This window comes from Calliopsis andreniformis, chromosome 5, assembly GCF_051401765.1.
Source record: "Calliopsis andreniformis isolate RMS-2024a chromosome 5, iyCalAndr_principal, whole genome shotgun sequence".
NCBI classification, from domain to species: Eukaryota; Metazoa; Arthropoda; class Insecta; order Hymenoptera; family Andrenidae; genus Calliopsis; species Calliopsis andreniformis.
The window spans coordinates 11,148,681-11,171,398 of record NC_135066.1 but is presented as its reverse complement, the minus strand read 5'-3'; the positions used below and the strand labels follow the sequence as shown (position 1 = coordinate 11,171,398).

Below are 22,718 nucleotides of genomic sequence, written 5' to 3'. Positions count from 1 at the left end.
GCTGCTGGTCACAAGTAACGTAATTCAGCTGTTTCGTGACTGGAGATTTCTGTCTTTGTAATCGGTCCACGAATCAGATCAAAAGTTCAAGGTCGCCTCGGTATCTCCGGCTGGCTTCTCGTCTGCTTCCTACCACCATCTGGTGAACGCAGTTAAGAGAAATGTACGAACTTCTGACCGATCGAGTTCTGTCTATCGATCCTGAATTCAATTGATACGAGCGGAAGAGTAATTGTTCTAAAAGGTACTGATCAATGCTTGCACTTTCTGTTCTCTCAGTGCGGAGGGTTTCACGAACAATGTTAATGTTATAAGCAATGAAAATGTATTACCTACGATCTATTCTATTTTATAAATACTAAAACAGGCAAAGTGCGATAGAGAATATTTCCCATTTTAAGTATCATGCCTTAAGTATATCTCTGTTAATATTTAAATATTATAACATAAAAACTTGAAATTCGATTTAGAATTTTCCAAAAAAAGGATCTAAGGAAGATCGAAGTCCTATTCTTTAATATTGATTAAAAAATATTTTTCTGAAGGCTACGGATTTTTAACAAACTGTAAATGTAAACAAAACGTTTGCATAATTTTTGGCGCATCTGGGATTTTAACTAGTTTGAATGGTAATTGGAAGGTAAAATTTGAAAAAATGGTGAAAGCCACATCTCGGATGGGGTGTATCGCAAATAACGAAAATTCAGTGCACAAACTCGAAATGCAATTTCCATCCAAAGAAACGCTATGTAATTACTATGATTCTGAATTCTCGCTCTGTCATGGCTCGCCGCAAATATCTTGCCTCAAAGAGATAAAATTAAATGCTTTGGCTAAGGGGAGCTGCCTGTATTCGGAAACTAGTCTCTGCGTGCATATTCGCAAACAAGCTATAATTAATAACGTTCAGAGGAATTTACCGGGACTCCAAATTAAACAAAATTGTGCAAATATAATCATTTTCGATACTTGTCTCCTGGGAGTACTCTCTTTTAGAGTAGCTTCATCAGTTCCATGAATTTTAATAAAAGCAAGATGACGTAGTGATACACCATCATTGATTTCAGTTGAAATATTATAAATAACTCTACAAATTCATTTTGTTCGCAAGAAGCGCTCCATTTTTCTAAAAATTCAATTCCCTGTGTTTATTTAATTCCAATCTGTGTAAAATATTTGCACCTTTTGACCTGATGTTTAAGAAAAAAGAATGAGATTTACCTTCAAAAGATGAAAATTTATTTTCGTTTCTGTGAAAATTGTATAATTGTAAAATAATTTTTGAAGTCCCATGTTCAATCATGACTTCACCATTTTTTTATCCTTTTCGTGTAGGATTGCCCTTTGTTCCCCTGTAAAACATCTCTGAAGTAGTTTTCCCATCATGAAAGCATATAGGCACGTGGCAGCGTCTACACATGACCCACATCGTTTCAAAGCGAGCTACTATCGATAGTGGACTATGTTTCTGCAGTTTGCACCAGCCGAACTGGTCGCTCGTGCACCATGCACACGTGTACACAGGAGCAACCGTTGCACTAATCCAGGGACAGTGTGTAACCTGAAAAGGCTGTTGAATATTCAGGCAGTGCGATCCTCGATTGGCTGCGAGGAATATGCTGCTCTGCGCGGCACCATCCTGAACTCGATACGAACCTAAATCACGCGAGGCATTTATTCGAATCGTATAAGATGATTTTAGAAAGGGGATCAAGTACTTAGAGACATATTGTGACAGAGAATATGCATATAAATATCTCGTGAACGAGCTCCTTTTACATATTTTTATGTTATAAATAACGACGAGCATGTTAAGTCGATTATATATTCTTTCGGTATATTCTTGTCCTCTCAACGCTTTTTATAATTTTTAGATCATCTTTTTATGGAAATAGGTATATAACGAATTTAGATTCATAGCCTTGTTTAAGAGAAACTTTATTCGTAGGTATTTGTCTGTTAGACAATTATAGTGTGTTAAATACTTTCAACTAAAATTTCTTTCAAAATTCAAAATTCATGCCGCATAATGAATGAATAAGATTAAGTACATCTATATTCAATGTATTCAAAAATTTCACAAATATTAAGCATTTATAAGGACAGAATTTTAATTTTTCAATTCAAAATTTTGATTACAATTCTCAATTTTATTTAAAGCTACCTATCAGAATTGAGCCAGATCGCGAGAAATCTTACTCAACAAAAACTGTTCCCATGTTCAGTATTTCAGAAATGGAATCTCTCGAATGTCCTCATGGAAGCTCTCCTCTCACCCTTCTCTCCTTTTCTCCAGCCTCTTTCTCAAGCGTCTTAGTAGTGGTGGCTTCGCAGGCGAGAAACGAAGAGCCGCGAATTACGTGTCCGCCTTGTTACGTAATTAAATGATGGTCTGCCCGACTTGTTGACAAGCCCCGTCGATGTATCGAGTTAGCAACGAATTAAGCTCATCCTCCACGGCTCGATTATAGCTCGGATATCGGCACGATCCACGAAGGAAGAGGCAGCAACAGCAGCCCTGGGAGAAGAGGCTCGCCTCGTCTCCGAGACGTCCGTAATTTTCCCGGGAAATTAATAGTTACTCGTTACACAGGGATCGTGAAAACTTGCCAACTCGGTCGCCATCCTTATTCGTCCGTTAAATTATCGAACTTTCCCCTCCTAAGTTTTTGATACTTTTTAATCCACCTGGTGCTTCGACGGTCGCTCGACTGTTTCGGTACCCCCGACCACGCTATTAGTATTTTCTGGTTTTTATTAGTCCGCGAGCTACGAACGAGCTGTACATTTCGAGTGCTCTTAATATTGAAACTACCAATGATTAATGTATACCTTCCTCTGGTGGAGCAATAAAAATTGCAGATGTTTGAAAACTACGTGGATCGAAGAAATATGTTGAAATAGATGGAATGAGTAGTTAGAGTATTGGGTTTGAAAATACAGGATGTCCTAATTTGTTCTGACATAAGTTTGCCAGTAGATTTATGAGCAAAATTGAAGGAACAAATATTGTGTAAATATAAGCTCTTAAATGTTTTATGTATATTCTCAAGATTTGTACATAGAAAAGAAAAATTAGGTACAGTGATGCACTTTGTACATGGAATTACGGATGCATAAGTAATTCCATTTTACAATGTAACGAAATACTGTGCAATAATTTATGATGATATAGACGTCGTCCATGGAACATTCTAACATAAAGGTCTTCCAAAAAATTGCTAACAATAACCGAAGCAGACCACCACAGGATGCAATTACCTTGATATCCACAAGGGACCATATAAATTTCCAGCCGTTTCCGCAGCGTCCATTGTCAAAGGGTATTGTAACAGATGCTGTAACGGAGTTGCGCCGAGATCACAGGGTAGGAGAGTTCGAGATAATTCGAGCGATTGCATCGATCCTTTCGGGAAGCGACGCAGCGAGTGTCGGTGGTCGATTCTCGATAATCCGAAAGCGAGGAACACGGTGCACAATGGGGGTAAACTGATTGAACGAGGCGAAATCTGATGGCATTCCTTCTCCAGCCTCTCGCCACTGCAAAGTCTCTTCAGTTCTTTTCTCTATCTCTATCTCTCGTTTCATCTGCCCCCCTCTTCCACCCCTCTGTGCGTTCCCACACAGAGACGTCGAAAGTCCGCGTGCACCTACACGCAGCCAGAGCGATCGCCCTCTGAATCCGATAATATCGGAGAAGGGTTTCGAGAGTCGTTGACCTCGTCTTGCGATCATCCTCTCGCGACTCGAGGATACGGAATCGAAACTCTTCCCAGCGAACGTTCATCCACGATCAGCGAGGGGGATAACGCGCGCAGCTGGCCCGCTCTTTTAGCGACCGTGGTCGGGGTCCTTTCTCGACGAGTTATGGGACGTTAAAGCGTGCCGCGCGGGCCGTGCTGGTCGTTAAGTTAATTAATTGGCCAGGAGGATACCGGCTGTCGGACGCTGCCTAACGTTAGGCGGCCCCCAAAGCGTGTCGAACGCTTAAGGTCCGTCGGGGAACCTTCGAGGAGGCGTGTTTGACCGATCGATGAAGTGATTGATCTGAATTTAGCGGGATAATAACGTGTCGACTGGGACGCTTCTGCAGTTGATGGCGGTTCAGTGTTTCGTCGTGTTAGGGTCCTTTGACTGTGTAATTATTGATGGAACTTCCAAGTGTAATGTATTCGGTATTAGTTGCCTGATGAAGGTTGGAGCGGCTTGGGGAGCTTAACAAGTTGCTTACCGGTTACGAGACTTTTTATGTTTAGGATATATTTATGAGTCGGTAAAGGGTAAAATGGAGGATAATGGTTTAATGGATGGTTAAATTATATTTAGCGGATTAGTGTCTTAGGTACGTGTACATAAGATGTTTCGTAATTTTTTGGTGAGGAAAGAAAAGTAAGAAAAGAAACTGTCATGTAACTAACATTCAACAATCAGAGAAATCTGTTTAGTGTAAAATCACTAGTAAAATCAAATTAAATTTAAACGCAAAAAGGGGACAGGGGGAATCGTGTCCTTTGAAATGCTTTTTGTTCCGAGTCGATATCTCAATCGATTCCAGAGATAAAGAACCTTGAATTAGAGTACAGAAGACAGTAAGGGAAGAATGGTGGCTTAATACCGGAAGTGCTGTGACCCACATTTTTTCGCAGAACACGCACGTCGCGCGTAGTAAATAGTAAAAAAGACGCTGACTCAGTGTCTGTCACTGACCACCGCACGGCTACCGAGCTTGGGGTAGGTCAGATAGTCAGACAGTGCGAGAGAGAGGTTCGAATGTGTGGGAGAGAGAGGACGATAGTGAAATATTCCAAATCATGCTTCCATTTACACAGCGATACTTTGCCAACGAAAAGTCGTGTCGGGATGAAATAAAAAGGGCAGTAAAGAAGAAACTCTCCCCATTTCGGTAGTGTAAGCGAAAATATTTAACAGCTATTTATATACAATCTACAGGGTGTTATATTTTGGGGCATCTCTAATTAATTCGGCTGGGATTTGATATTCGTGTTTCATGATTTTCAGCGTAGACAAGGGTTTGTTTGTTTATAATTGTAATAAAAATATTTTGCTTGAGGATAAAAAAGGAGGATCGTAAGGAAGAAAAAGTGAAGTCTTAGAAAGAGTGGGATGAGAATTGTAAAGATTAGACGCAGTATCAGTGAAGTAATCTAGAGATGGGTTCACTGAGGTTTAAAATTAAAGCGAGGTTAAAATGAAGTTAAAAATTAAATAACATAACGTTAGTGACTAACAATAGCTCGTTTTAAAAGTAGCTAGCAAAATACACATCTATAGAAAACTCTTTCGTGTTACCTAAAAGACGTGTCTCTAATCTAAATAATTTTAATAAAATACTGACAAATTGTGTCAGATGAAGTTCGACGCTCTTAGCAATCTTTTCATGTTCTCATTTTCCCCTCCCTTCACCTCGAATCTTCTCGAAGCCCACTCTCTCGCAGAACACCTGATCACCGACCAGAACGACGAACCTCCTCCCCAGCCACCTCACCCTCAGCGATTTCCTTCGCGACGGTATCGACTCGCGTTTCCCGGGCTCCCGGTAATTCCATAATTCTCCATTGAAAACAAACTTGCCGCGCTCTCAGGGCTCGGGCGAGCGACTTCACGCGATTGTCATTCGGTGACAATGAGAGCCTCCGAGCAGGCGACGCGACATCCGCCTCCTTTTCCTCGTCGATGTATTCCGCGACCTCTCACCCCCGTCGTCGTCGGGCCGCGAATAATATTACAGGGTCGTCGTGGCGGCTCACTTTTGTGTCTGCGACGTCGGGGCCAACGTGCTCCAGCGCGACGCTGGTTCCTCTCGCTCGGGGAGCCAAGCTCCCTCATTATTTACGGGGGCGCGAATTCTCCTCGTCTCCCAGCCGGCTGCCAGTAATAAGATGCACTTCTTTAAAGGACTGCCCGGAAGCAACAAATTGCATTCCCCCGGCCACTTCCCCGCCCCGTGTTCCCTTCGTCGCGTCCCCTCCTCGTCGTCGGGGCTTTCCAGCGTCTGGTCCCTTCCAGGGGGAAGCTCGTCGAGACGCGGAACGTGGTTAGCCGGAACAAACGTTTAACCGGGCAGAGCCGCGGACGCGTTTTAAACATGAATCAACCACCCCTGCGGACCCGCTGGGGGAGGATTAACGAAGTAAACCCTCGCTTCGTTCCCTCGCGGCCAAGTGTCTCTAGGGCGCGCTGTATTTTCCTGTTTTTTTTTTCTCTTCCTGTTTTTCACAATTGCGTGTCCCTTTGTGTTTTGGGACGCTGACGTTTTAGCGCAGCTTTCGGGGGGCTTCGGGATGTCGAGTGGTCAGGGATGGTTTGGTCGACGGGGAAGTTGGAGGGTGGTTGTAGGGAACATGTTGTTTCTGTTGATGTTGGGTGAGATCATTGATGGAGAGTTTATGATGTTAGTGCTCCTGAGGGTGGATTCAATGTTGTGGAGAGTTTCTGATGGGTGGGACGTGATTTTTGTTACGGTTTGGAGCTCTTTGTGGACTTTTTTCAGTGAGTGTGAAGTGTTAAAGCGCGGGTACACTGAGGTAACATTAGGCGAGTTGTAGCATGCCACATTAGTTTTTATGTTAAGCAAGTAGTAGCTACTTGTAGAAGGTGTTTGACAAAGGCTGGCAGTAATTTTGTGGGATGATTCTACGTGTCAGAATAAGAGGAAAATTAAAAATGACAAAATTACGCTTGAAGTTTCATTTTAGAGGTATTAACTCTTGAGAAGAGGCTTCAAATTTTGCGTGAAAAGTGTCTAAGAGAACTCGGGACGTGTTCTATTAATTTTGTTGTGTCTGACTTAGGGCTTATTCTACTGACTTTATTATGCTTCATCTGCGCCTTCCACTGGTTTTGCTCTGTCTGACATAGGACTTATTCTACTGATTCCGCTATGTCTGACTTGTGACTTATTCTACTGAATTCACTGTGATTGACCTGTCTAGTGCACATTATTAGTAGAATAAGTCCCAAGTCAGACACATTTCAGATGTTCCCTTTTCCTCATTCTTAATTTTCGTTTTGTTTTAACATCTTTCAACAACAAAACAATTATTTAGAAAACCGTGCCATGGTTCTAATAACTTCTTAATTACTCCAAAATCTGCACGTACTACTTAACCTAAAAAATATTACGGCACGCTACAAATCCCCTTACTGTCACCCCAATAGAATCGCGGTTCTACGAAACTCGGTTCCCGCCCCGCAAAAAGTCCATCAGTCATTTAACATTCCCTACAAAACCCCCAAAGAATCCCCGAGTCCAAAGTCGAAGCTTCCCTCCTTGCCAAAACTCTTTAATTCCCCCCTTCCTCGCGCGGGCGCCCATAAATCCCGAAGCGTCGTCTCGTGGAGGCTCGGTTTCCGTCGACGCGGACGAAGCGGCGTGCGGCGAGAACAAACGTTAACCGAATCGACCGAGCAGACGCACTCAGACCACGAATCGCCGGTTCTCCCTGTGCCATCGTCTAACTTCATCCATCGACTCGTCCCTTCGCGCTGCCATCCCCTGCATCCACCCCTGGCGCAGTCAGTCCCGAAGGCTCCCCCTTAACGAAGTATCAGTGTTACCACCGACGGATTACGTATTCAGGAGCGGCGTTTGGTCGGTGTACATTGGGCGGGTTCGGGCGGACACGAGGGCTGCTGCTGCAGACGTGAAACCTGCTCGAGGGCGGCGAGGGGGATGGTGGGTGACCGCTGCTGGTGGCAGGGCTGGGATCGAGAAAGGCCGGGAGTAATGATGTTTGTTTAGCTCTCGAGGAAGGACCGTTAGCGGGGCTGGAAGATACGGGTTTTGGCACGAAGATGATGGCCGAGGGATGCGAGAAGGGCCACCGTCGACGTCCTCCCGAACCGTCTTCGTTCTTCTCTCTCGCGTGTCTCTTGCCAAAGTCTGCCATCCCCCGATCCCGACTCCGCGCTCTGTAAATTGAAACTCCCGTGTGCTCGGGCTCCCGCACATCTGGAGCTCCTTAGGAGTTAAGCTACGCAAATTAGATTTTCTGCTTAGAAGCTAGAAGTACGATTTTCTGCCCCTGCCTCCCTCTATCGGCTCTTCCCGCGAACTGGCCCCGAATCCCTTGACGGATCCTGGCCGAAAGCGACAGGTCGGTAGTTCGTCACGCTTCGGGTACTTTGGGAAATTCACGGATCGTAAGTCGGAAATAAATTGTACGGCGTTTGGGGAGTTGTCAGATGTGCTTCTTAGAGTTATTAAATTATGTTATTTTAGGGTTAGCTCGTTGCGATCTTTGAAGACTTTTTTTTTATTTGAGCAGTTAAGGTCTCGTTCATTTGCTGGGATAGTAGAGACCATATTTTCAATTGGATGAGATGTCTAGTGGTGTGAAGATTTTTTAATTGCCTAGAGTATCCCAATGTGCTTTGTAAATGCCAAAACTCTTTTATATAGTAATTGTTCTTCCTTTAACAGACTCAGTGAGTTAGAAATATTGTTTTGGTTTCTGTTAGTGTTGTACTTGGGACAGCTAGTAAGGAAATGCTTAATCAGCTCTTGTGTTTTACATAATTCTTTATGTAATACTTTGAAGAAATAAAGTAATTGTGAATTTCGATATACCGAATTTTATTATAACCGTGAACAATTACGACCACCTCTATGTAATTATTCTACATAAATGTTAAGGTGATAGAAGGACAAAATTCACGCAACATGTGGAAGCTTCCAAAATGTTTGAAAATGACATTTTGATCTCACTATATCCCTTTTATCCCCAATATAAATTTTGCACATTATGGAACTAGGGAATTGATCGTAATTAACGTTCTTCCGTCGAAGTTACAAATGAAACTTCGTCATAATACAGAAACTTGCGAGAGGATTTCTTTCATAGTAATTAGGTCACCTGATGTCGTACTGACCTCGTGCTAATGTATACTGAAGAGGAAGAGAGATAGACTCTTATTTGAAAAAAAAAAAAAAAGAAGAATTTCTGTCACAAGGTACTTTTTTAATTACGATACAAAAGATCTGACAAGCGGGTTTTCTAATTAAGATTAAAAGTCTGATAGGACGGATTGTGGCTAACTTACCTTTCGACTAACCCAGATTTCAGCACTGGGAGAGATAAAGACAGGAGGAGAGAAAGAGTGGGTGTTATGCATCTCCTCTAATGAGACACAATTTAGTTTTATCTCAAATAATGTACTTTGCATATGATAAGAGCTTGGAATTTTTCACGCACAACTATACGTTATTTAAATTGCGAATGACCTTAATAATCATCCTCGAAGTATAATTATATACAAATTTTATTAAATTACAAATACTTTTTTTTTATCATTTCCAGAAAGTTCATTTCACAATTTATGGTATTATACTACAATGTTTCTGACTAATACAGTCCGCCTGCATTCACATACGTACCTATTGAATTATAAACCTAAATTAAATCACGATTTTGCAGTGTTTTAATTAAGATTTTTTCAAAAAGGGCAAATTTCGAGTTCTCTAAAAATTCTCTCTGTAAAACACGTGGTTCAACTACAACAAATAAAGTATATTCTCAGTTTCCATTCACCTATCAGAGTGTACCCTGTCACATGTTAAAACTTCAAATATAAATTCAATACTTCATAGACACCCAAAAAAGAACGAACTGGAACCAGCGTCGCGGAATTCTCAGCTCCAATTTAAGCATGATAGAATTCATTGAAACCAGAAGCACAGCTCGATGGACAAAGACGATGAAAGGAGGCTCGTTCTCTTTCTCTCCTCCCTAGGAAATTTCTAATTACGCGCGAGACGCTGCTATGGCATTTCGCGTGTTAACAACAGCCACGCCGAAGACGCGGTTGGGGGTGTGTCGGGGATGGTATGCCTGTTAAGTATATGGAATTGGGTTTATTATCCGCTCCAGGGGCGTGTACTATTTCAGCAACTATTTCAGGAAGCTGGGAGCAGAGGGTCCTTGCACGCGCGGCCGTTCTTCCATTCGAAAGTCCGAGGAACGGCGCAAGAATACTCTGAATCGGTGTCGAATTTGCCCTCGACGAATATCACGCGAAATTCCGTGGATCACATTCGGTGAGAAACTACTGCGGCTCGTTTCGGACGAAATTGGAACCCTTCTCCGACCTTCTGTTGCTTCCCCTTTCTCATGCTTTTGAGTCGATCTACGTTGTAGGTATGAAATATACAGGGTGTTCCCTACTTTAACAGCACTATTTTATGAGCATACTCTGCAAGTGAAAATAAGAGAAAAATATTACATGAAGTTTGCTTGTAAATAATTTATTACAAAGTTACAGAGAAAAATGTACAAGATATTCTGTAGCATGTGAATATTGTTAACAATTTTTGTATCACTTTAACATGATCATCTCCTACATCGATGCAAGCTTGCCATCGATTTGATATGGAATTTACTGCATTGTAAATTTCTTCACGATTTCCTCACGATCACGTAACAAGATTGCAAGAGAAAAATTGCTCGCGTTGAAACGTATTTAAACAGCAATGACCAGCGAGAAGCGAAAACCTTCGAACTAGCAACTTTCTCGCCAGCAATCCATTGAAAATTCCGCCAAGAAGAGCGAGAGATTCGCGCGTGAGCGGCGCGAGCCCGTCGTTAAGTCGAAATTAATTTCCAATGCAGCTGCGGCCAACACGTGGCGACGCCGAGGGCGTCCATTATCGACGCCGAGAAAAAACTTCTTTCCACTTTCCGTCTCACTGTTATTCCCAATCCGTTCAACGTTCGATATACCCAGGCTGGATCGGAGCTGACTTCGACGACGCGAATAAGTCGTGCCAGCTCGTCCGCGGAAATTTCCCTCGCCTTGAACGAACTTTCTTTTCTCGCATCCCCCGTCCTCCTCCCTTTCTCCCCAAGAAACTTCCGTTCTCCTTAATGGAGAGAGTAGAAAGGATAAACCGTCGAGTCAGCGATCGCTGATACTTCAACCGTGAAATTTAGCAGTTTTCCGCGAACGTACAGGGAACAGGGCCCACGTGGAGCCTCTATAGCCTGCTGAAATACGTGCCTTTGGTTTGTTATGAATCCTTTTACTGCGAGCAGTCGTAGCTTCTGTGGTTCTGAGCTTTGGCGCAGTCGAGTCGTGGGATGTAGGATCTTAGGGAGGTTTCGCGATCAGGAGCAGGTGTTCGTTTGATAGCTTCAGTTTTAAGTCTGGAGCTCGTGGAAGGATTCTTCGTTACTCGAAGGAAGTTTAAGAGTAACTGTATCTTGGACAGTGTGAGAGGAAATTGATTTTTACAACGTGAAACGTAACGTGCCTAAAAACGGCACTATCGCGAACCACTTTTATTTATCATTTATGGGACATTTAATGGGCTAGCTTGGTTTCCTCAGATTTTTACCTGCATTCCCTATGTAATAAATTAAGTAGAGAATAAAAGTCACTGTTATTAATAATCCACTGAACAGCGTCCAGCGCTAATAAATTCCTTGTCGTTAAAGAGCCCCACGAAATTGTTTGCCTATGTCATCTAAACAGGACTCAGTTTTCATGGCAACGAGATACGCTTAAAAAGCAATAAACCCAGTTTCCATTTATCAGCAAACAAGCTCCCACTCCAAGGATCGTCGCTTCTCGCAAGCAGCACCGTGGATTGTGAAGTAGACCAGATGGACGGTGAGCGTGCTCCAACACGGTGGCGCAATGGTATCTTTATCGACGTTCTAATGTCCTGTCGTAAAGCTTGGCGGACGCGTGGCTTTACGACGGGCACGCGTGGTAATTGAAAACTGTGTCCAAAGCGCGCGTTCCGTTCTGCGAACCCGTAATGAACCGTTCGGTACGTGTGCCAGGCCGCGGAATATTGCGAACATTTGGCCGAAACGCGCCGACGATTATCGTGTATCGAAATCACGCGGCTCGATTGAAAGCCGTTACACTTTGCGTTTGTCCCCCCCGATCGTGAAGCATAATCTCGTTGCTCGTTGGATGAGCGCAGTTGGGCTCGTTTTAATATAAGAGACACGAAATTAAATCTACTGAGTTTAATATGATGGTACTGTAGGGGTTCTGTTTGGTCATTTTTAGTCACCTGTAAACAGTGTTTTGAACATACTGAAGCCCATAGTTGTGTAAGCGCTACGTTATTGAAAAAAGTAGAACGAGAATGTAGGTAGTAAATATTTTATACATTATTTTTCTGAGATAAAACATCTCGTATTATACAAAACGCTTACTAACTAAAAACTATTCACAGAGAACATCTGTAACTTACAAGAAACTGGTGTCCTCTAGTGTTATTAATACTTCGATTTTTTAGTTTTCAAAGCGTTGGAGAATTTAGATGAGAAAAAGAGAATCAGTAATGGGGAAAATATTAAGGTAATCTGTGGGATCTCTTTTTGTAACAATAATATGAAAGAATAAAATTCAATAATGGGAATACATGAAAGAAATAGTGAATAAAACGTTGTATTTCCATAATTTTGGGTCTTAATGGATTAATGCTTGTATAAAATTAGTTCGTGTAGTAATAAATCATGTAGTAAATCACTGATGGCACGAATCACAGTTCAGCTATTCCCACGTTTAATATTCATGTCGCTCTTTTTTCTTCGACAAGATTTAATGTTACATTAATTTCTAGAAGATGACTAAACAGGAGAATTCCTATAACAAAAATTTTTAATTTTATATGAAAGTGGAATTTCTAAACGATGGCTCATTAGCAAAGGATAGTTCAATGTGAGGGTGGATATACTAACGGAAAATATTGTTTTTATTTTCTGATAGAAAATAAGGTATTCAAACTTGTAATTAACTGTATCGAGTTTTTTACCTAGCCTTGATAGGTAATCGACCAATCATGAACAGTTGCCCCTTACTTGTATATTGACAACGTTACCTGCTGGCACGATCCACCTCAGTTGACTTTCAACATTGATAGCGATAACACCTAGTGACAGGAAAAGGTTACTTGAGAACACAGTGTCATGTCAGACCAGTTTCGTAATTGATAGCGATTAGAAGGTAGTTTTAAGTCCATGGTTAGCAATCGTGATTCTGTGCTCGTGTATTAAGTGTATTAATCCTTTACACACGAATTACTTAATAATATGAATGATTGGCGATAGCAACATATTTTTTTATACAATATTTAAAAACTTAAAGTGTGTTTGTTCGTAGTAAATATTTTTAAACACTCGCGGAATAAATTTTAATCAATTACAATGTTAACTAATAAACAAGTCTGCTGTCTGTTTAATGTATGTATATTTATGGTTGGTTAACCACACGTACTGAGAGTTGAAAATCTCGTAAACTATTTGGCAAGTGAAAACAATTATCTCTGAAAGCGGTTATTCGCGCAAGCATTTTATTTTTTCCTTTTACAATTAAATATTGTAATGAGATAAATAATATCACAATCCTTAACCTGTTTGATTTCAATACAAATTTAAACAAATTGTACACTGATATCTCACACTTATAATTGAGTAAGTATTCATTATCCCGTAACTACATAAATAGTATTAAACTCGCATGAAATACAGGGTGTCCAAGCTGAAGCAAGCCACCTAAATGTCTCATCTGTTCTAATGACGCAAAAATGGTCCATAATGCAATTTAAATAGTTTCAAAGGAGGAATATGATGGAAGAATAATCATTCGTGTAAGATCATTTCCTTAGTTTCCTAGATTTTTGTGTTATTAAAAACAGAAGAGATTTAAATGGCCTGCTGCAGCTTGGACACCTTGTACAATAAATGTGATTTGCTAATACACACAATATCTCGTACTACTTTATTCCCCAGTAGAACAAGACAGCGTTGGTCAGCCCTCCCAAAACCCAAAAGCTTTCCCCAAAAGAATACTGCAAAAATTCTACAAAATATACAAAAAAATGCTAAAATCGTCGTCTCTCTAGCGAAACAGAAACCAGTTGACACACGACTCCATTCGTTAAACTCACTACCATCGTCTTCGGTCCCTTGCGTCACTCGAGGCCCCGCGCGCACCCCGCGGGGGGTTGAATACGCAATCAAGCCGACTGTCACGAGGCATCGTTGCAAAGACGCGCTGACACGGTGCACGGTTTCTGTCGCAGGTCTGCGGGAAGGTGTTCAACAACGCATCGGCGCTCACGAAGCACAAGCTGACGCACAGCGACGAGAGGAAATACGTGTGCACGATGTGCGGCAAGGCGTTCAAGCGGCAGGACCACTTGTGAGTACACCCATAGACAGTATATACGTTTGTTTGTCTGCGAGTGACTGTGCGTCGGTGTGACGATTCGCTCCCCTTTTCCGCGTCGATTAGCGAAACCCTGGTTGCCGCCGTTTCGCGTTTCCTCTCGCGCCTGCAATTACCGAAAACGGGGACTTTTCCGCTTCCATGGCCAACCTAAAACCTGTATATCATTTCTGGTGCTTTTTCGTAAACTTACAAGCTCATTCAATCCACAGGTTTATTAAAAAGCGATTATTAAAGCATGATTTTTGTGAGTGTTTTGGCAATGTGAAGAAGCTTGTTGGAAGCGTGGAATCAAATTTTGTTGCACAGTGTAGTCCTCTGTCTTCCTTGGGAAAAAGTGAATTTGTATTGCAGCCAGGTAGGAGAGCTCTCGAGTACAGTTCTAAGCGTTTGGGGAGTATAAAGTGAGATAAGGAAGAATGAGGAAGCTTCTTGTTCATTTTGCGACTGTCAGATCTTTTACCTCAGCATGCCTATGAAAAAGTCCTACCTGTTTCAAAAGTATACTTTGGTGCACCGCTATCTTGTCGCTATATAGATGAAATTTTCCTGGAAATGCAGTGAGTTTGAAACAAATTTTTTAAGTTCATCATTTTCCAGATATTCGCAAAAAACTGTTGCTACTACGTTGAATTCTGGTTATACGTCACTATGAGACACAGCGACCGTTTTTCTGCTGTTTCTACAAATATAGCATGGGGCTGACATCCAACATTATAAGGGGTGGACTATTTAGTTTTAACTATCGAAGCATTGTTTTTGGAACCGTTACTTAATGGAATAAGTTGATCTAGTTGACAAGCCCAAAAAGAAAAAAAATTTCCCAGGCAATACAATTTTATTGAATATCTTCAATTTCTATTTTCTCGTTGCCCTTTATGGCTAAATTAGAAATTTTTCAATTTGAGGAACAACTTTCCTTTTTCCTTTTGCTAAGAGTAACAAAATTCTATCATAACTTTCTAGTTTATTATAAGAGTTTTAGCATAGATATGTTCACGCCAATAGAAATTTCTCCAGCGAATGAAAGTTATGGGTGGGTACAGCATAGAAAGACTGACCAGCAAGGTCGGGAAAGCGAAAAAGGGGGAGGTTAATAGAATCGCGAGGCCAAGCTGGGAAAATCGAAAATTCAATTCTTATACGAAACGAGGGAAGGAATAAGAGGGAATCAATAGTGACGGCAATAGTTGCTTCTTCGAGGTGGTAGCCTCGGTCAATCGAGAGGTCAGCCTTGTATTTCCTTTCTGAGACGGATCTACAAATCCTCCCTCTTTCGATTCTACGACGTTTCCTCGCCCTTATTCGAGATTCGCCGCGTAGCTCAAATACGTCTCAAACGAACAGTAGATTCTTGTACGATATTCTCGTAGCTTTGGTGTCACGTTCGATTCCATTTCGTCGCGCGTTGAATGGTTTGTCAGAAACTCATTGCTGATGCTTGATAGGTGCAGTTATTTCTAGCCCTCCGAGCATTGGTAGAGAATACAGATAGATACAGTATATTTAACATTCACTGAGTATTGAATTTTAATCACTAATATAGAGAATAATATATAGATAAAATATTATTATTAATAGGGAAGAATTATCTATTAAATAGGTGAGCTACGTAACGCGTACATTATTGATTTATAATTTATGACTAAATCTGTTAAACTGGATTTAATAGCAACATGAGCACCAAGAAGCATAAATAAATACTTCATTGATTACGTTTCAATGTCTACCTCATAAACGTAATATTGTTTAATAAATACTAATTTTCATGCAAAGTAGCTTCTTCGTTAATATTGTAACTAATGAATAGTCCTTCATAAATAGTAGCTTAACTTCTCTCGTAAGTTACGTATGGTGAAGTGTGGGTGATTTCCAACGATTTGCTTCGAATTATCGAGCAATCGCGAAGGAAATGAAATATCGTGAATGAAAACGATATTACACGTCGAACTACCGTCGGGATTTAAAGAAACTCTTTACGAGAATTTCACGGTACGATATTTCCACGCCTGGTTGGATCGTTGAGGGCATAATATACATTTCATCGCGAAAGCAGGGAAAGAAAGGCATTAAAGAAATGTGAACGTACAATATCGTGAAGCGCTGAACAGGATCACGTAGAATGAAAATACTTGAAATGAACTGACTCCAGAATAACTTTAATTTAAATATATTATAGGAAAGCTGTCAATAAACTAATTCTAACTTTTTTTCTGCAACAAAGAAAAGTCTTAGAAACTTTGTATTGAATCCAAAAAATACGTAAAATAGAAAATGAAGATCTGATCAAGTATTATTCGTGTCCCATGAGAAATCCCCCGGGGAGTATTGTCCCTAATGCTTTTCAAGGGACTCCACACGTGTCACGAATACTACAGGGTGATCAGTTTATCTGAAAACCCTCCGAATGTTGGCAGCATTTATTCTAAATGCTGTTAGCATTGTAAGTGCTGTCAACACCCATTAGAGGGGGTTTCTAGTTACACTGATTATCCCGTGTAATAACTTAGTCTGCTAAAAAGGTCAAAAGCAAAATAATAAAATTACTAATTCAAATTGTAATTATTTTTGAGACTTTGGGGAAACAGATATTGGTTTTCATAATAATTGCTGACATTTCCAACAACTTGGCCGACCAGTTGGTGATCACGAAGTTCGAAAATTTGTCTTTGTATTCGAATCGGGAATCACCGCAATCCTCTCTTGTACCCCCCTCTATCCTCTACGTGCAGTGGATTCAGGCTCGGTCGGACAGTATTTTCCTTTTCTTTCGACCTTTCCCCGACGTCGCCTTCGTTTTATGTACGTATTTCATTGGATGGGGTCGGCCGACACCGCGTTCAATGCGAGCTGACGAACAGCCCGAGGAATTACTTTCGTTTCATCTCTGGTTTCCTCGAGCCGTCCTTTTTTCAAATTCAATGTCCCAGCAATTGTTCCCTTTTCGATTTCCTTTCCGTCGTCTGTCTTCGCTTGATCGACAAAAGCCTCTTGGAACTTATTACCGTCACGTCTTTCAACGAAAATTTAATAGGGCATTGTTTATTCTCGACAGTATTTTCTATCTCTTTTTCTATAGAAACTATTATCCTCTGTGGTAACTTAGTAGAAATATTAGAATAAAATTATTCTTTTCGTTGTATAAACGTCTGCGAATTGTATTAGAGAAATCCATTTCAATTACTTCAACGCTTTCAGAAATTAAACTTTAAAGTATTTTTTTGTAAATTTTCACCTCAGAGTCAGAGTAAATATAAAGAGTCAAGGATGATATATCTTGAGACAAACTTTTCAAAAATATGTTTCCCTGGCAGTGAAAAGAACTTCCTTGTCGTTTGAGTAGCACAAGGTTCACGTTATTCATTCAATTATTTTCAGTCATCAGAGCGTCTCAGGGTTTACCAGTTAGATTGAAGGGATGATTGTACTTAGACATATCGTTGGTTTGCCCGAGAGGGCGTTCCATTTGGCTCGTATCCATAAAATTTCTTGGTCGGTTACTTGGAAACTCGTTTTCAAGAAAGCATATGCCGGGATTCGAGTAAACGATGTGGACGACTTTATCCGATCAGCGAAAAAGTCCTTGGCCTGTTTCCTGTTTTTATTGAAATCCTTTTAACCTCGGATACCTCGAGGAGACTCGGAGACTTAAGTACCTAAGACCGTATGTACTGCGGCCCGGAGCCGTAAAGAATTGTTTTCTTCTTCTGACCTCCGTCAACGAGAATCCTTTTAAACTTGGAGCCATGGTATCGAGACTCCTCGCAATTTCAGCTTAAAGTTAAAGTTAAAAGCAGCTGAGACTGAATTTCGCGGTTACGTTTTGAGACTCTGTTTTCGCTAATAAGATTTTGTCATCGCAGACAATAATTCTCGAGTACAGTAGATAATGATTAACGTGGTCTGCGAGATGCTAAATTCTAATATTCAGAATTTTTCTTAACTTCAATTTCCTTTTAATGAAAACTTCATTGTTCATAAAGCAGTTGCTGGCTTTTTCGAAGTGAATAAGGTAGGTGAAGTTATCTTGTTAATAAGTATAAATGGCCTTCTTTCCATTCGTGCAGTGAATAAGTGACGAATAATTGACTCCCAAGACTTCCATCTTGAATTCTGCATGAAGCTTTAGTCGTGCTTACAAAGGTGAAAAATTCTGTTGAATTTGGTCCTTCAATAGAAGAAAGTTACATCGTACGACGTAGCACTCGACCACCTCATATTTGCCTTTTTAGAGAATGTTTTATGCAACGAATGTAATAGCTGTCTGAGGAATATTTCTTTGAAGTCTTTTACCTTTTTAGAACTCACCAGTAAGGAAGTGAATAGGAAAAGAATCTATTAATTAATTGAGAGGCAAAAGGGGGTCTTATCGTGTGCAATCATTTTCAACGCATTTAGTAATATAAGTAATGTAAATAAAAATTTCAAAAATAATTTCATTATTAAAATCTTAAAATTAAATTAAAAATCTCTCAAATTAAAAGCTTTTTTTTTCTTTTCCTGCTTTGGAATTTTCTAACTTTTTAACTCAACGTTATTCATTAATTAAAGAGTGGAAAATGTACTCTGGACTCTCTTCTTCAGAGTAACGCGGTTAATCAATCTTATATTTCCCATTCTTCGTCGAAGCAGTTTTTATGATATCTTAGTGGTTCTAGAATTTCTTATAACAGGGGAAATGCAAGGATAGGTATCTTTAGACAAACGAGCTTAAGGCTTCTCTACCGATCTGAAGAAGTTTGACGGTCGATCAGGAAATAAAAATAACGCTCCATGATCGAACGTAATTTAATTCTGTTTGTACGAAGCAATAAGCGTCGGGTTACACTTTCCACCGGTATTTTCTGATATCGAATCAGCTCATCGGTTTCCTTCTGCCATTATATAATGGCGAGGAAGTTTTCGATCGCATAACGTGCTCCTATAACCGTCAGAAATCTTTCGCCAGGATCGTTGAAAGCACTATGGTTCTGTCCATTAATCTCCTGTTTCCTATTTTCAAACTATTGTACGAGAGGCAAGCTTCAACTCGTCGTATCAAATTTCCAGAAAAATACTTCTATTTGTTTTCGTTCGAAAATTTAATATCACCCCAATTATACAACGAAAGGGGAAAATATATTCATTTTTAAACGTCCGCTTCTAAATTAGACGACACACCGTGAAAACATGTCATTTCTCCCGGAAGGATTAAAAAAAAAAAAAAATTGGGAACGTGTTTGAAAAGAAAGGATTCAATGGGAAAACTCTCGGAAAAATTGTTTTGGGGAGTTTGAAGGGATGCTTGATGAAAATTCAATTTAATAACATTTCGCTGTAGATTCCAATCGCGCTGCAATCGAAAAAAGGAGAAAGCATTATTAAAACGACACCAAAGCTACGTTCTAATTAAAATTAAAATAAATGAATATCGCGAATGTGAATAACACTTTGACGTGCACTGAACAGGAGAACGTCGGAATAAAAAACACGATTTTATTATGAAAAGGTAACTTCTGTGTTGCATCACGGGTCACAACTCCACGCCTCCACTTCTTTTATTTTGCTCTCGTTCTTAGCGGAGCGACACGGTTTTCCATGAATTTCGCGTGCTCTTGTTATCCAAAAAAAAAAGGAAGAAAAAATAATAAGTAGAAAAATGTCATTCGGGACGAGGTTCCTCCGGTTCGACTTTGGGCAACGGTACACGAGACAGAGAAGAGGTAAAAAAGAGTGGCCCAGAGTACTTAACCTGTTTCCTGTTATCCCTCGAAAGCCTCTTATTTCACTGATGCCACATAGAATTTGCGCAGAATTCGTTGTCCTGACGCAGGAGTAATTAAATAGACAAAAGGAGCTATAAAAAGAGAACACCGAAATGGACAATCCTTCCTTGACTATAAGCTGCGTACCCGCAATTATTCTCCTTCGTTCATTTTTCATTGTTGTGGGCATTCTGCTGTCGCGTTATTGTTCTTCAGTTGTAGATTGCATTTTGCAGAGTGCAATTGTGTGATCACTGTAGGATATATCTACAACGAAAGCTGAGATTCGGTTTAGTCAGCGGAGACGTTTTTTACCAGAATTTTTTTCAGATTAACGTGGCAGAATAACAATATTCCCACATAATTTACAATTTATTTAATATGTTATTAGAATTTCTGCGAATACTTGAAGAAGTCTCCATAATAAACTCTGTTAATTCTTACATCTTACATAAAACTTCATAATTTCCAAAACAATTCATCACTGATGTAACATCTGTCCAAAGTCATTGTTAAAATAATTAATTCAGAATCTATCGAAGCGGTTTCAGTGCAGTACATAATCACTAATTATCATACAATCATCCAGCAAAATTAATGATCTCAATCGACAGAAGCCTCAGCTCTCCTTTCCCCTCCAAACTCCAAAATAAACTCTGCATCCGGTGAATGGAACCCAGGATTTAATTGAAAACAGGAAAAAGACAGTCGAATCGCAACATCTCGTTCCGATTTCCAAAGGAAACTGACAGAACCTTTCTGTCCAGGCTATGCCCTCTATCCAGAAGATCTTCACCCTTTTCTTGCGCGAAGCAAGCAGGCGGGCCGCCATTGTAAGTTTCTCGGCGTATCTCTGTTATCGAAGTAAATCCACGTAGTCCTTTTCCTGGGGTTCGAACGACGACGCTGCTCCTCGAAATAAGGAAGGACGAAAGGAAGCGCTTATACCTCGAGAGGTATTTTCTTCGAGAGCTCTTCCACGTTTATATCTATATACACACACATACACACGTACACAGAGAGAAAGAGAGAGAGAGAGGGTAAGATGTGCAGGGGACAGTCGCGTCTCTTCGTTCAAAAGGGATTTGCGACAACTTGGCGGTGAAGGAGGGGGTGGACGAGGGTGAGATTCAGAAGGAGTCGTTGGCGATGCAGCCAGCAGGGGAGCTTGGTCGTTTCTTCGGTCTTTCGCTTGTAAAGAGGGCTTGCTTTCCCACCTCGATATCGTCAATACCCCTCTTTGTTCCTGCCCCACTCCGCCTCTTCCTCTGCTCCTTCGCTCGGCTCGCATTAAGGATGCTCTGACCCCGTGAAATGAAAGAAAATAGAGCCGAGGCGAACGGCCCTCCGAGTAGACGCTCCATTGCGACACCCTGGCCTCTGCAACCCGGCGAAATTAATGGAGAGTTGATAATTGGTGAGAATTTAATCTCGGACTGTGACGGCTGGCTCTGTGGAATGGGGAGACGCTCGCGCGGAAAATTCGCTCGGAAAGCGCTGCTACATCGCGCAATTTATTGTTGGCTGGTTTCAACACGCGGCCACGTGAAATGGAATTCTTTTTTTATATACGCTCCCGCTTATAAGTGTTAGGACATCTGTCATTTTTAATACAATTCTGATATTTATTTTGTTTATGAACTTTTAACCATAGTAATCACATGGTATTTGTTATTTCGTATGTTCAGTATTAGTTCTACGATATAAAACTTATATTACTTATTTTGTAATAAGAATTTTAAAAAAATATACTTCTATTTGCACTAATATGCAGACATCACGCTTTGGCTTTGGGTTTTGAGTCGGTTACTGTTGACGTAAACATTTCGTCATGATAATGAAGCGTGGCGAAATTTTCAATGTAAAGGAAATATAATCTTTTTTATTTTTTGGTGAGATTTTCTACCTATGAACACGTAATTTTTTTCTTCGTACATTTAGCATTAAATGAAAAAATTCTTATTCTTTTTGGTTGGACTATTTCTATTTTTCACACTTGCATGCAAATATGACAAGTGTCCTAACACTTATGAGCGGGAGTTTTGTTTAAGTCTTTAATTCTGGAAGTTTTTAAGATTTTTCTAACTTGATTGAAGCTTGCAATATGCAACGTATGCATATTCGAAATTCTTAACTTTGCTTGGAGCAAATGGAAGCTTGGGGGTGAAGGTGCAGTTGAGTAAAATTCAAAACTAATATTTAATGTTTGTCTTGTTCTTGTTTTGTGAAATACTGTATATTTTTAATATAGTACTCCCGAGGATACATCACCGTCAAAAGAAAAAAAGAACGAAGACTTTTTTCCTCTTTTGTTTCCTTTCCGGTGACGCAACTTTTCTCTCCCGATTCAACGTCTCCAATATGGTCTTTGTTTGTACCATTTTCCTCTGCCTCGTCGCGTTAAAAACGTTTCACAGAATTCAGAAAAGAACAAGAATAGAAGACTGAAGAAAAAGATGCATAAAATGAAAGACATTATGAAATACCCGGCTTCGTTGACTTTTCCTAATAAGGTGTTCTATTATGTACGTATAAAACAGTGATATCATTTGTGATTTAAATATTCGAGGTAATAGTGAATTAACAATCAACACATTAATAAGATTACTTAATTATTTAAACTACTAAATTCATAGAAAAATACCATCAAACTTTCTTATTCAAAAACTGCTCAATTATTCCTCATCATAGAAATAAAAAAAATTAACTACCTGATAGACATGAAGTTATCAAATTCTAATAATATTTCTCTGCCACTAATTATCCCTC

General features: G+C 40.2%; 1 protein-coding gene across 1 annotated transcript in view; it reads left to right on the top strand.

Moving 5' to 3' along the window:
* Positions 1-22,718, top strand: part of LOC143179705 (uncharacterized) — a 441,599-nt gene that overhangs the window by 312,566 nt on the left and 106,315 nt on the right. Inside the window, exon 7 of the mRNA XM_076379021.1 lies at positions 14,060-14,178. Within this exon, the coding sequence (XP_076235136.1) occupies positions 14,060-14,178 (119 nt within the window). The remainder of the gene's footprint in view (positions 1-14,059; positions 14,179-22,718) is intronic.